The 16,193-nt window shown below is 46.4% G+C and overlaps 1 protein-coding gene across 1 annotated transcript in view; it reads right to left on the bottom strand.

Moving 5' to 3' along the window:
* LOC143984086 (class I histocompatibility antigen, F10 alpha chain-like) overlaps nucleotides 1–16,193 on the bottom strand; it is a 123,197-nt gene that overhangs the window by 18,295 nt on the left and 88,709 nt on the right. Inside the window, exon 4 of the mRNA XM_077484407.1 lies at nucleotides 4,899–5,174. Within this exon, the coding sequence (XP_077340533.1) occupies nucleotides 4,899–5,174 (276 nt within the window). The remainder of the gene's footprint in view (nucleotides 1–4,898; nucleotides 5,175–16,193) is intronic.

Here is a 16,193-nt window from a genome sequence, read left to right as displayed (position 1 = left end):
CTTAAGGACATTTTCGGATTAAAAAAAAATATATGATATACCACAACACTCATTCTTTAGCTACCTGAGGGTGAGACACGCCCTAGCAGCACAATTTGGGGGAAGTATGCCCCCGTGGGATAAAATACCTCTACTTCAGAAGTTGCTCACTACAGATAGGGTAAAGGGGTTCATCTCAGGTATTTACAATCAATTAGGTATGGTTTCTAATCAGGAAACTGTTCATCCGAACTTGAAGAAGAAATGGGAAGAGGATTTAGGAGAAATATTAGATACACAGTGGAGGAGAATTATGGAACTAGGGCCGGTAACTTCAATCTCCCCTTCCCAAAAGATCTCACAGTTGATGTTGGTGCACAGGGCTTACTACACACCCAAAAAATTACGCCAGTTTGGTAGGAGGATAGACGACAGATGTCCCAGGTGTCAGGGACAGGGAGATCTCCTACACATGCTGTGGCGTTGTCCGAAGCTTTTTCGTTATTGGAGAGATGTGCTGGCGAGTATTAATAGGATCTTTAAGTTAGATATGGTAATGGACCCGATTCTGTGTGTACTGGGATGCAGGCAAGAGTCGAGAGAAGGGAAATATGTCACGGTGGCAGTGGTAAGATGTCTGTTTCAGACACGTAGATTGATCATGCAAAGATGGCAAGCTGAAAGAGCCCCCACAGGAGGAGAATGGACCCAATGCATTAATGAATTAATCTGGAAAGAGAAGACACTGTATGTAAGGAGAGGAAACTATAGAGAGTGGAAGGGAATATGGACCCCCGGATAATAGAGATGGGACATCCTATAGATTAGACCGAATAGGAGATATAGCGGTAGTATATTGATGTGTTTGAGTACATGAGTGTTTGGGAGGGCTACGGGAGGGGGGGGGGTTGGGGGGAGGGACTAGGATGGGTAGGGGTAGGGTGGGTAGGAGATAAATAATGCTGGGAGTTTGTTGCCGGTTAGATATGATTTAGGAAGGTTTGTAAATGTTCTTCGGTTATTTAATTAAAAAAAAAAAAAAAAATAGTGAAAATAAGAAGTATAAACCACAATGATGAGATATTGTGCAGTGATATAGATGAGAGGCAATATGAATGAGTCTCTAGCACACGACCTCTGACGTGGAAAAAAAAACAAAAAAAAAAAAAACAAAGAATACCCAATCACACGCGAGGAAAATAAAAAACATAATTTTGCTTTCACATGATTGCAGTGGCATAGCGTGGGTTGTCAGCGCCCGGGGCAAGGCAAGTAATTTGTGCCCCCTAACTTGCGGACTTTTAGCACTCTGAGTCCTGTCCCTTCCCTTCCTACAATAGTACTAACAAACCGGATTCCTATACTGACCACTATACTATACTGACCACTAAACTATCCTACCTACAGTATTCCTATACTGACCACTACACTGCATGACTCTAGCTGCTCTCCTACTCTCTCTCTCTGGCTGCTCCCTCTCCCCAGACCGTGTCCAACCCGGACCAGCCCAGCAACACGACTCTCACATTGATCACAAGGGAGCCTCACCTTCTCTTTGTTCTCCATCGGTCCGGAGGGTTGGAGGAGGAGAAGACAGCGGCGGCTCACAGTCTCATGTGCCCCGTGCTCCGCCATGTTCAGACTCCGGTGCCCTGTGATTGGGCGTATGGGGCTGGCCTGTTAACAATCATGGTTTCTCCTGGAGTCCCGCCTCCGCACATGACCCCATTCACCCAATCACAGGGTGCTGGAGACTGAACATTTGCAGAGGCGGGACTCTAGGATCTACCGTGATCATGGACAGGCCAGCCCCGCCACCGCACATGACCCCATACGCCCAATCACAGGGCACCAGAGACTGAACATGGCAGCCAGAGCATGGGGACACAGGAAAGTAAATTTAGGAGGAGGCAGCCAGAATTTCACTGCTCTAAATGTTGCACCCAGAGCCACGGCCCCCTCCGCACCCCCCAAGCTACACCACTGCATGATTGGATGATGGAAGCCAGCAAAGCTTCTGCTCATTTACTAAGCTCTGTAGTAATTGCCCTTGCAGAGTGCACAGTCTGCCTTTAGTAAATCAAACCCAGACTGTCCTTATCTTTCTTAGAGTGTCTCCATCTATACAATGTATGACAGTTCTATTGGTGCAAATGTACAGAGCACATATATCAGGAGGAAGGAATAAATACACATTGCATGGATATTTTAAAGAGTTCTCTTAAAAGGGACCATTTGTAAAAAATGTTATATTATGTACAGTGGAACCTCGGATTGCGATTAACGGGGTTAACGAGCGTTTCGCAATACAAAAAAATCGTAACTCGGTTTGCGATTGTTGTCTCTTAAAACGAGCACGATTCAGACCAAAGCGGTGTGCAGTACCGCATTTGGCCCGAGGTGGGAGTGCCCCAGAGCAGAGCCGAATGTCACATTCGGAAATGCACGGAAAGGCCAGAGAACAGCTGACCTCGGTAAATCTCGGGTAGGAAGTCTGAGGTTTGTCGAGGTCAGCCGAACTTTCCTCCTGCCTTTTTGGCCGTTTCCGAGGCTCTCCGGTGCCCTCCCCCCTCTGGCCACATGTGGTATTGCATCCCATTGAAGTCAATGTTGAACAAATTATTTTTATTTCCATTGACTTCAATGGGAAAACTCGCTTTGATATGCGAGTACTTTGGATTATGAGCATACTCCTGGAACGGATTATGCTCGTAATCCGAGGTTCCACTGTATATATATTCACACACACACTCATAAGTTTACATACCCTGGCAGAATTCATGATTTCTTGGTCATTTTTAAGAGAATATGAATGATAACACAAAAACATTTCTTTCATGGTTAGTGTTTGACTGAAGACATTTATTATCAATCAAATGTGTTTACTCTTTTTAAATCATAACAACAACAGAAACAATCCAAATGACCCTGATCAAAAGTTTACAATAATACTTATGTAAACTGTGTATTGTCCCCTTTAACATCAATGACAGCTTGAAGACTTTTGTGGTATTTGTGGATGAGGCTCTTTATTATTATTATTATTATTATACAGGTTTTATATAGCGCCAACAGTTTGCACAGCGCTTTACAACATAAGGGCAGACATTACATTTACATTACAATTTGGCACAAGAGGAATAAGAGGGCCCTGCTCGTTAGAGCTTACAATCTAAAAAGGAAGGGGCAATTGATACAGGAGGTAATTGCTGTGGGGGATGAGCTGATGGGGGAAGTAAAACAGTGTTAGTTAGAAGCAGGATAGGCTTCTTTGAAGAGAAGGGTTTTCAGGGATCGTCTAAATATGGATAGATTAGGGGACAGTCGGACAGATTGGGGTAGGGAGTTCCAGAGGATGGGAGAAGCTCTGGAGAAATCCTGGAGGCGAGCATGGGAGGAGGGGACAAGGGAGCTAGAGAGCAGGAGGTCTTGAGATGACCGAAGAGGGCGGTTTGGTTGGTATTTTGGGACCAGGTCAGTGATGTAGCTGGGGGCAGAGTTATGGACGGCTTTGTAAATTATTGTTAGTACTTTGAATTTTATTCGTTGGGTGAGTGGAAGCCAGTGCAGGGATTGGCAGAGAGGGGTGGAGGACACTGAATGGCTGGTAAGGTATCTTCTCAGATGGTAAAGCTGCTCATTCCTCTTGGCAAAAAGCCTCCAGTTCCTGTAAATTCTTGGGCTGTCTTGCATGAACTGCACGTCTGAGATCTCCCCAGAGTGGCTCAATGATATTGAGGTGAGGAGACTGAGATGACCACTCCAGGACCTTCACTTTATTCTGATGTAGCCAATGGCAGGGCTCACACATCCCCAAAACATCAGCGATCCACCTCCATGTTTCACAGTAGGAATGGTGTACCTTTCATCACAGGCCTTGTTGACTCCTCTCCAAATTTAGTGTTTATGGTTGTGGCCAAAAAGCAGCTCCAAATGACTTTGTGCCAGAAGGTTTGAGGCTCGTCTCTGTGCAGTTTGCCGTATTGTAAGTGGGATACTTTGTGGCATTTGCATCGTAATGGCTTTTTTCTGGTGACTGGACCATGCAGCCCATCTTTCTTCAAGTGCCTCCTTATTGTGCCACACCACGTTTTCAGAGAGTCCCGTATTTCACCTGAAGTTATTTGTGGGTTTCTCTTTTCATCCCAAACAACTTTCCTGGCAGTTGTGGCTGAAATTCTAGTTGTTCTACCTAAACGTGGTTTGGTTTCAACAGAACTCCTAATTTTCCACTTCTTGATTAGAGCTTGAACACTGCTGATTGGCAGTCTCAATTCCTTGGATATCTTTTTACATCCCTTTCCTGTTTTATACAGTTCAACTACCTTTTCCTGCAGATCCTTTGACAATTCTTTTTCTTTCTCCATGACTCAGAATCCAGAAACATCAGTGCAGCACTGGATGAAAGATGCAAGGGTCTGTCAGGAGTCTAGAAAGTCATTGACCTTTTATACACACACATTAATTACAAGCAAACAGATCACAGGTGAGGATGGTTACATTTAATAGCCATTCAAACCCCTTTGTGTCAACTTGTGTGCATGTTATCAAGTCAAAATCACCACCAGGGTATGTAAACTTTTGATCAGGGTCATCTGGGTAGTTTCTGTTGCCATTATGATTTAAAAAGAGTAAAAACACAGTTGATTGATAATAAATGGCTTCAGCCAAACACTAACCGTGAGTGAAAGAAGTTTTTTTGTGTTATCCATCATATTTTCTGAAAAACGGCCAAGAAATCACAAATTCTGCCAGGGTATGTAAACTTATGAGCACAACTGTATAATATATATACACACACACATATATATATATATATATATATATATATACATATACATACACACACACACATACACACACACACCTCATGTGTAGTCATGGTTAGATATTTTATCAAACTTTCTTCTTCTACTCACCGTATTTCTTAGTGAGAACTTCCTCCAGACTGCTGTGGTCCACATGACAGGAGTAAGTGTCGGCTTCCTGGGTTGGCACTTCCACACTGACTCTGATCTGATAGGTGCCATCAGGATGGGGAAGAGTTGGACTCATTTCATCTGAAGGAAGATGGTCCTTCCCATTCCTCATCCACTTCACATCCACAGGTCGGGGGTGAAACCCGTACACCAGGCACTGAAGTCTGGTCACATCATCTGACTGACGATGGCCCCACACCTTCACCTCTGGACGCACTGAGGGAGATAAAACAAAAAAAATCTATAAAAACACTGATGGTATACATATAAAGAAAATATGGTTGGGACTTTGTATGAGGCCATGACTATACAGTACACAGGTCTCCATCCATATTATTTGATAAGGAGGGGAAGGGGGAAAAAAAGAGGGCAATGGGACTTTGTATGAAACACACCACTAGGGTAGATAGTAATAATTAATTCAATATTGATTGATTCAAACACAATAAAGTGCCATAAAAAGCATTAATGGTAAATCAATATATACGATACAGAATGGAGGTAATCATGAGTAATACATGACATAGTAAAAATTCATAGCATAGTAACATTGTTGCACATAATTAGTAATAAACCAGCAGAAAACTCAAATTTGAGTAAAAACATAGTAGGTAAAAAAAAGTTGGATTGATGATTCAAACAAGTCAACCCATGGTAGACACACGATTACTGTGGCATAGCATCAAATAATAAAAGCTTGACGCGTTTCGTGGTTTCCACTCATCAGGAGCAGCTATACATTGGGGGTACCTAAAATGAATTATAAATTCATAATCAATGGTAATTGATTATAACAGGAAGAGAGGGAACAAACAACTATGGTCCTAGCACTCTTACCTATGGGTAGAAGGTTATAAAAGGTAGAACATGATGATAATGATGATTGGTGGCAAATTTGAGTTTACTACTGGTTTATTACTAATCATGTGCATTCAAGGTCCCAATGAGCTCAGTGGCCTCCATCATCCGTAAATGGAAGAACTTTGGGACCACCAGGACTCTTCCTAGAGCGGGCTGTTTGGTCAAACTGAGTGATCGCGGGAGAAGGACCTTAGTCAGGGAGGTGACCAAGAACCCGATGGCCATTCTGACAGAGCTCTAGCGTTTCTCTGTGTAGAGAGGAGAACCTTCCAGAAAAACAACCATCTCTGCAGCACTCCACCAATCAGGCCTGTATGGTAGAGTGGACAGATGGAAGGCACTCCTCAGTAAAAGGCACGTGACAGCCTGCCTGGAGTTTGCCAAAAGGCACCTGAAGGACTCTCAGACCATGAGAAACAAATTGGCTTTGGGAAACTTCTGTGAATGTCCAGCCAAAGCCCAGACTTGAACCCGATTGAACATTTCTGGAGATCTGAAAAAAGGCTGTGTACCAATGCTCCTCATCCAACCTGATGGTGCTTGAGAGGTCCTGCAAAGAATGGGAGAAACTGCCAAAAAATAGGTGTGCCAACCTTGTAGCATCATACTCAGAAAGACTTGAGGCTGTAATTGGTGCCAAAGGTGCTTCAGTATTGAGCAAAGGCTGTGAATACTTATGTACTGGTCATTTCTTTTATTTTTAATACATTTGCAAAGATTTCAAACTTCTCTCACAATGTCATTATGGGGAATGGTTTGAAGAATTTTAGGAACCCCCCCCCCCCATTCCATAGCTTTCCCTCTGTCTTATCTCACTAACTCTTCTCTTATCTTTATTGCCATTGATTTGTATGTGTTTTTTTGTTGTTTTTTTTTTTCTTTTTTTCTCTTCTTTCCCTCAGAGGTGTTTTTTTTTTCTACATTCTGCTTAAAAATTTGTAAATCAGTACTGCTTTGACCTTGAAGAAGGGGACATACCCCGAAAGCTTGTCCTGATAAATTGTATGTTAGTGCAAATAAAAAAAGTATCACGGACAGTACTCAAGAATTTTAGGAAAAATAATGAATTGAATCCATTTTGGAATAAGTCTGTAACATAAAATGGGGAAAAACCGATGCACTGTGAATACTTTCTGGATGCCCTGTATAAGAGGATCGCACACATACAGAGACAACTGTACAATCATTTGTCAGGATCATTAACCACTTCAATGCAGGGCTCTTTCCCCCCTTCCTGCCCAGTACAATTTTCAGCGCAATCACATTTTGTATGACAATAGCGCAGTCATGTGACGCTGTCCCCAAACAACATTTTTATCATTTTCCCCCCACAAATAGAGCTTTTTTTTGGTGGTGTTTGATCACCACTGGGGTTATTTTTTGCACTACAAATAAAAAAGACCCAACTTTTTTTTTTTAAAGGGGAAGTTCTTTGTTTCTGTTATAAAACTTTGTAAATAAGTAATTTTTCTCCTTCACTGATGAGGCACTGATGAAGCAGTACTGATTGGCACCGATGAGGTGGCACTGGTGATGAGGCACTAATATACAGCACTGATGGGCACTCATAGGCGGCACTGATCAGGAGGCACAGGCAGGCTTCACTGATGGGCACAGCGTGCCATCCCTAATGGGCACTGATTAACATCCCCGGTGGGCTCACCTGGTGGTCATGGGTGGGCATCCTCGGGGGGGCTGCACTGACAATCAATCAGTGCAGATCCCCATCAGGAGAGCAGCCGATTGGGTTCTCCTCTAATCGTCCACATCAGTGTGAGTAGAAGAAAAGCCAATACACGGCTTTTTCTGTTAACACCGATCAGCTGTGATTGGACACAGCTGATCACGTGGGAAAGAGCCTACATCATAGACTCTTTACCACGATTAGAGATGCGGTGTGTCACACTGACACCACAGATCGCTGCGCGGTGAGCCCCCGCAGGCGTGTGATCGCGACTTATCCTGCTGGAGGTCATATGAGGCCCAGTCAGGATAACAGAACCACTTTCTGGCTGTCATTTTGTTATATGGCGGGTGGGAGGTGGTTAGGAAAGCCGACATTTTATGCCTCCGGAGTGAATGATTTTGCAATTCGGCAGATCAAGGTTACTCCAAAGATCTTATTCTGGAAGCCGGACTCCAGTAACACTATACACACAGGTGATAAAATCTTTCCCCTATAAGGATAATGTATCTGCTAAGGAATTTGCCTCTCTCCATCAATCCCGGAGATTTACACGACCCCCTGCCTGGAAGATAAGGGACCTGATTTTTCTCTGCTTTAGTGATATATCATTTAGAGGGATCATTCCCACCCCCAGCCTGAGACTGGAAAGTGAAAGGAGAGGCAGCAAACTGATGAGCTTCATCTCTATCGCTCTGCTCTCTCCTCCTATCTGCATGCTATTTGTTAACACATAAGCATTACAGCTCAGCTTGTGCTGCTTCTACCTCTCCCAGTCTGAGCTCTTCTTCAAGAGGCTGATACCAAGTCAAATTAAGGTACTTGCACTGTTTGAATTAAAAAATAATAATAAGATAGATTGTAATTATGAATACAGAGCTGCATTGATCCTTGTCTAGGGTTCCGCTTTAGTAAAAACATATATATTTCTCATACAGGACAAAAGCAACAGGTTCACTTAGCCACTTGCCAACCAGGCACTTTTACCCCCTTCCTGCCCAGGCCAATTTTCAGCATTCAGTGCTGTCACATTTTGAATGACAATTGCCTGGTCATGCAACACTGTACCCAAATGAATTTTTTTTATCATTTTATTCACACAAATAGAGCTTTCTTTTGGTGGTATTTAATCACTGCTGGGTTTTTTATTTTTTAGAAAAAAAAAAGTTGAAAAAAATTAAATAATTGAAAGAAAAAAAAAAAGATAAAATAGGATTTTTTTGTACTCACCGTAAAATCCTTTTCTCCGTAATTCACCGACTGACACAGCTCCTCTCTTATCCATTGGGTTGTTACACCACCTTTAGAAGAAGACTAGGCATAACATGTTATGAAAAACACAGAACTTTAACTTCTGCCCAAGGGGCGGTCCCTTAGATAACAACCCCCCAGCCTTCCATGCAGCCTCAGTACGTCAACAAGCAGTATAACGTAAAGAAAAATAGGAGAGGCGGGTCCTGTGTCAGTCAGTAAATTACAGAGAAAAGGATTTTACGGTGAGTACAAAAAATCCTATTTTCTCTTATATTCACCGACTGACACAGCTCCTCTTAGCCATAGGGACGTCCCCAAGCAGTGCCAAAACAAGGGGTGGGTCAACAGCATAAAAACTTCATCCACCATGGCAAGTGGGAACTAATATAAACTTTACCCACAAAATCAACAGTGTGTGGAAAAACCACCACAAACACCGGGTGCTCCTTAACAGAGACACCACCCTCAAACCGCACCAAAACTGCGGTAACAAATGCAACAATGCCTTTACTTAAAGGTACTGCGTTTTTATCCAAAAAAACAGCAAAAAAGGAAAAATTGTATATGCAAATGCAACTATACAGCCACCTGCAAAACTTTGCGGCCAAACCAGGCATCAGCTGATTCACTGACATCTACCTTGTAGAATTTTGTGAAGGTGTGAACAGACGACCAGGTCACCGCTTTACACACTTGAGCGACAGATGCTTGATGTCGGAAGGCCCAAGACATTCCGATTGCCCCCGTGGAGTGGGCTGTGACCGGAAAGGGGGCACCTGCCCCTTCAAGGCGTAGGCTTGTACTACAATCTGTCTGATCCACCTGGAAATGGGCGCCGTCGAGACCGCCATGCCGTTCTTTGGACCAGCCACCGAAAAAACAAACAAAGAGTCTGACTTCCAGAAGGGAGCCGTGGCAGACAAATACACCCTCAGAGCCCGAACCACGTCCAGGGAATGGAGGGCCACCTCCTTAGGATGTGTCGGCTTAGGACACAGAGATGGCAACACAATGTCTTCATTGATGTGAAACGCCGAGACCACCTTCGGCAGAAAAGAAGGTTGCGGACACAACACTGTCTTATCCTGTGGATAACCAGATAGGGCGACTTGCAGGACAAGGCTGCCAGTTCTGAAACCCTCCTGGCTGATGTGATGGCCACTAGAAAGACCACTTTCTGGGAAAGAGTCAACAGAGGGATCTCTCTGATATTTTCAAATTGCGGTTTTTGCAGAGCCGATAACACCAGATTCAGATCCCACGGGGGTAACGGTGGACGCACCCGAGGAACTACATGACGGACCCCTTGGATAAAAGTGCTCACTAGAGAGTGAGACGCCAGGGGTCGCTGAAAAAAAGACAGCCAAAGCTGAAATTTGTCCTTTAATGGAGCTCAAAGCCAATTTCTGGTCTACTCATTGCTGAAGAAACAGCAGGATCCTGGATATAGAAAAAGAGCGTGGATGCCACCCTCTCTCCTCACACATGGAGCTGTAGACCTTCCAGGTACGATAATATATCTTCAGAGAAGACGTTTTTCGTGCTCTCAGCATAGTTGGGATCACCGAGTCCAAAAGACCCCGGTTCCTCAACACCTGGCTCTCAATAGCCATGCCGTTAAAACCAGCGATGGTAAAGCAGGATGGAGAATCGGACCTTGAGACAGAAGGTCTTCTCGTAACGGCAGTCGACAGGGGGCGTCTGCCACCAGGCGCACCAGGTCTGCGTACCAAGGACGCCGGGGTCAGCCTGGGGCAGTCAGAATTATTGGAATTCCCTCTGCCTCCACTCTGCGGAGGAGACATGGTAACAGCTTCAGCGGAGGAAACGCATAGATCAGCTGGTACTGATCCCATGGAGCCACCAGCGCATCTGACGCATCTGCCCAAGGATCTCTTGTACTGGACACGAATCTCGGCACCTTCCGATTGAGATGGGAGGCCAGAAGATCCACGTCTGATGTGCCCCAATGCAGGCACAGTAGCCTGAATACCTCCGGATGCAACGCCCATTCTCCTGGGTCTAGCATCTGTCGACTTAGATAGTCCGCCTGCCAGTTCTCCACTCCCGGGATGTAAATGGCCGACAGGGCCGGTACATGTCGCGCTGCCCACCAAAGTATGTGAGCGACCTCCCATGCAGCGGCTGAGCTTCTTGTTCCTCCTTGGTGATTGATGTATTGACGTATGCCACAGCCGTGGCGTTGTCTGACTGGAACCTGATCGGACACCCTCCAAGTCTTATCGACCATGTGGAGAAGCATAGCCTGATCGCTCTCAGTTTGAACAGATTGATCGGCAACTTGGATTCCTCCGGCGACCAGAGGCCCTGGGTCGACTGAACACCCATTACTCCACCCCAGCCCTATAGGCTGGTGTCCGTTGTGATCACCATCCATTACAGAGGTAGGAACGACTTCCCGGACTGAAGTAGCGGGGACCTCAGCCACCAGATCAGGGAATCCCTGACTAACTGGCTCACTTGAATCTGTCAATCCAGGGACAACAGAGATTTGTCCCATTTTATCAAAATCTCCTTCTGCAGGACTCTGGTGTGCATATGGTACTGCCTCGAAGGAGCCAACCATGAGTCCCAGGACTCGGATGCAGAAGCGCAGCAGCGCAATTGCTGTTCTTCAGCAGTTTTACTGCGGCTCTGAGAGTCTGCAGCTTGTCTGAAGGGAGAAACACTCTCGCTTCCATGGAGTCCAGCAGCAAGCCTAGGTACTCCAAGCATTGAGTCGGTACAATCACCGACTTTTTTAGGTTCAACAGCCACCCAAATTCCTGCAGGGTCTGCATGGTGATCGCCACATCCTCCTCTAACTCTGAGGCAGAAGATGCTCTCAGGAGGAGATCGTCTAGGTAACCCACGATCGTGATCTCGCGTTGCCGTAGCAACTCCAACACAGGAGCCAATACCTTGGTAAAGACTTGGGGGGCTGATGCCAAACCAAAAGGGAGAGCCACAAACTGGTAGTGGGCTTCCCCGACTGCAAATCGCAGAAACTTCTGATGCTGGAGGCATATGGGTATGTGCAAGTACGCATCCTGGATGTCTAAGGACCCCAGGGAGTCCCCTTGATAGAATGCAGCGACTACTGAGCAAACTAATTCCATTCTGAACCTCTGTACTTTCACAAAGTAATTAAGGGCTTTTAGATCCAAGATTGGATGTACCCCTTCCTTCTTGGGGACTACAAACAGGTTTGAGTAGAACCCCTGGAAATGTTCCGGAACAGGTACTATCACCCCACGACTCAGCAGATCCCTTACCGCCCCCAAGAGGGCCTTCCGGCGAGCCAGTAGTACCGGTATGCTGGAGGGGAAGAATCTGTTTTGCGCCCAAGAGAGGAATCCTATCTTGTAGCGGGAGGAAATCAGATTGCAGACCCATTGGTCGGACAGCCGAGAGTGGGGGCAAACCTTCATGTGGTAGCACTTTTGCTCGCAGGCTTGTTAGGCTTGCCATTCCAGGGACGCTTTGGTCCTTCAGTGGACATCCTGGGAAAGTTTGGTCGAAGCTCTGGGTGGACGAAAAAGCCATTTGTGAGCGGAAAATGAGGGCCCTTGTCTACCACATGGCTCGTTAGCCTTCCTGGCCTGTGGGAGTAGAGTACTCTTACCACCTGTGGCATTTTTAATAATGTCATCCAAAGAGGCTCCAAAGAGCTGGTCGCAAAGGAAGGGAAGATCTTTCAGGGCCTTTTTAGATGCCTGGTCAGAAGACCAGCATTTTAACCAAATCAGGCGCCTCAGCACCACTGCTGACACTGAAGACCTGGATAACAGCGGAAGAGTATCCAGGGCCGCGTCACAAACGTACTTAAGGCCTTGCACTAGTTGGTCTGCTAGTTCCACGCAGACAGGAGAAGCCTGTCAGTTAGTGTCCCACTCAGTTAGTGTCTGCGACACAAGTGCGGATGCCAGTACTGATCGCATGGTTGACCCCATGGGGTCCTTAAATGCAGGATTCCCCTCTACTGGGATTGTGGTTACTTCGTTTAACTTGTTGCTGACCGCCGGCTGTCAAATGACGGCGCACCTATTGTGGCGGGGGGCCGTCATATGACGTCCTCCCGTTTAAACAGGGAATGCACGCGATTGTGCGCACGCACCCCTGTTTCTTCGGTGGCGGCGTGTCACGGAGACACCGCTCGCCACCGAAGGGGGTGAACAGCCATTGGTTATGGCTGTTTACCACGTGATCGGCCGTGATGAAGTCACGGCCGATCACAGATGGCCACACCCGACTGTGCATGGCGCATGCGCGCGATCGTGAGCGCGCTGCGCGTGCACGTCGGTGGAGGCGTGTTCCCCGGGAACACTGCTTGTCACCGACGCTGGTAAACAGCCATTGGCCGGCTGTTTACCTACATGATCGGCTGTGATCCTTTCACAGCCGATCACTAAAATGTAAACAAACCGCGGTAACGAGATGTTACCGGGTTCTCCTCCTCACACACCGATCGTGTGTGAGAAGGAGATTGTGGTAACATCTTGTTACCGCCTACAGTACACATCAAGCACACTGATTGCCCCTCCCCCCCAATAAAGAGGACCTGTCACCACCCCTTATAGTACCTGTCAATCACAGTCCATCAGAGTACCTGTCACAGTCCATCAGAGTACTTGAGTACCTGTCCCGGCCCATCAGAGTACTTGAGTACCTGTCCCGGCCCATCAGAGTACCCGAGTACCTGTCCCGGCCCATCAGAGTACCCGAGTACCTGTCCCGGCCCATCAGAGTACCCGAGTACCTGTCCCGGCCCATCAGAGTACCCGAGTACCTGTCCCGGCCCATCAGAGTACCCGAGTACCTGTCCCGGCCCATCAGAGTACCCGAGTACCTGTCCCGGCCCATCAGAGTACCCGAGTACCTGTCCCGGCCCATCAGAGTACCCGAGTACCTGTCCCGGCCCATCAGAGTACCCGAGTACCTGTCCCGGCCCATCAGAGTACCCGAGTACCTGTCCCGGCCCATCAGAGTACCCGAGTACCTGTCCCGGCCCATCAGAGTCCCCGAGTACCTGTCCCGGCCCATCAGTGTACCCGAGTACCTGTCCCGGCCCATCAGAGTACCCGAGTACCTGTCACGGCACATCAGAGTACCTGAGTACCTGTCACGGCACATCAGAGTACCTGTCACGGCACATCAGAGTACCCGAGTACCTGTCACGGCACATCAGAGTACCCGTCACGGCCCATCAGAGTACCCGAATACCTGTCACGGCCTATCAGAGTACCCGAGTACCTGTCACGGTCCATCAGGTTACCCGAGTACCTGTCACGGTCCATCAGGTTACCCGAGTACCTGTCACGGTCCATCAGGTTACCCGAGTACCTGTCACGGTCCATCAGGTTACCCGAGTACCTGTCACGGTCCATCAGGTTACCCGAGTACCTGTCACGGTCCATCATGGTACCCGAGTATCTGCCACGGTCCATCAGAGTACCCGAGTACCTGTCACAGACCATCAAAGTACCCGAGTACCTGTCACGGTTCATCCGAGTACCCGAGTACCTGTCATGGTTCATCCGAGTACCCGAGTACCTGTCACAGCCCATCAAAGTACCGAGTACCTGTCACGGTTCATCCGAGTACCCGAGTACCTGTCACAGCCCATCAAAGTACCGAGTACCTGTCACGGTTCATCCGAGTACCCGAGTACCTGTCACAGCCCATCAAAGTACCGAGTACCTGTCACGGTTCATCCGAGTACCTGTCACAGCCCATCTGAGTACCAGAGTACCTGTCACAGGCCATCTGAGTACCAGAGTACCTGTCACAGCCCATCTGAGTACCAGAGTACCTGTCACAGCCCATCTGAGTACTCAAGTACCTGTCACAGTCCATCTGAGTACCCAAGTACCTGTCACAGTCCATCTGAGTACCCAAGTACCTGTCACAGTCCATCTGAATACCCAAGTACCTGTCACAGTCCATCTGAATACACGAGTACCTGTCACAGTTCATCTTAGTACCAGAGTAACTGTCACAGTCCATATGAGTACCTGTCACCGCCCTTCAGAGTACCCAAATACCAGTCAGCAAGCCATCAGAGTACCTGTCACCAGGCCATCAGAGTACCCGAGTACCTGTCACCAGGCCATCAGAATACCCGAGTACCTATCTTCAGCCCATCAGAGTACCCGAGTACCTATTTGCAGCCCATGTCTCGTAGAATATACGTTGGGGTGTTTGCTTTCCAAAATGGGGTCATTTTATGGGAAATTCCATTGTCCTGGTACTCCAGGGCCTTCAAAAGTGTAATAGGTGGTTGAGAAATGAGATGCGTCATTTTTGCTCGTAGAACGTCTGAAGGTACTACATCAATGTTGGTGCTCTGTATGTGGCCAGGCTGTGTAAAAGTCTCACACATGTGGTATCGCCGTACTCGGGAAGAGTAGCAGAATGTATTTTGGGGTGTAATTTGTTGTATGCATATGCTGTGTGTGAGAAATAACCTGATATTATGACAATTTTGTAAAAAAATAATTATAATTAAAAAAAAAATCTTAATTTTGCAAAGAATTGTGGGAAAAAATGACAACTTAAAAAAACTCACCATGCTACTTACTTAATACCTTGGGATGTCTACTTTGTAAAAAGGGGTCATTTGGGGGGTATTTGTACTTTCCTGACTTGTTAGTGTCTCAAGAAATGAGATACACCTGATGTACTGAAGGCCTGATCAGAAGTGATCAATTTTCAGTGATTGGCACCATAGTTTGTAGATTCTATAACTTTCACAAAGACCAAATAATATATACTAATGTGGGTTATTTTTACCAAAGATATGTAGCAGTATAAATTTTGGCCAAAATGTATGAAGAACAATTACTAATTAGCAAAAATTTATGACAGAAACAAAGAAAAAGGCATTTTTTTCACAAAATTTACATTTTATTTTATTTATAGCACAAAAAATAAAAAACCCACTAGTGATTAAATACCACTAAAAGAAAGCTCTATTTGTGTGGAAAAAAGGACGCAAGTTTCATATGGATACAGTGTTGGATAACTGAGTAATTGTCATTCAAACTGTGAGAGCGCTGAAAGCTGAAAATTGGTCTGGTCAGGAAGGGGGTGTAAGTGCACTGTATTGAGGTGGTTAAACTGGATACTGGGGGTCCACGACCGGAGGAGCCGACCATTTTTTGAGAAGGTTCTCCTCAAAGGGGTAACGCACCGCCATGTATTTGGGGACCAAAAAGGTCCGTTGCGGCCGACCCCATTCCTTGTAAATGAACTTATCAAAATAAGTCAGATACGTGAACACCTTAGGTGAACGTGCTGGCTTACGGGACCCAAAAGGGACCGCTACATCAGCAGAGGGATCTGCTGGCTCCTGAATCTTCAGGGTATCAAGCACAGCTGTGATAAGTGCTCCAACAAGCACTTTGTCGCCCCCGGACCCGGACGGGGACTCATCC

The sequence above is a fragment of the Lithobates pipiens genome, unplaced genomic scaffold (genome assembly GCF_037356315.1).
Source record: "Lithobates pipiens isolate NorthernLeopardFrog02 unplaced genomic scaffold, aLitPip1_a1.2 Scaffold_1, whole genome shotgun sequence".
Lineage (NCBI taxonomy): Eukaryota > Metazoa > Chordata > Amphibia > Anura > Ranidae > Lithobates > Lithobates pipiens.
The sequence above is the reverse complement of the archived record's forward strand: the minus strand, read 5'-3'. Positions and strand labels throughout refer to the sequence as shown.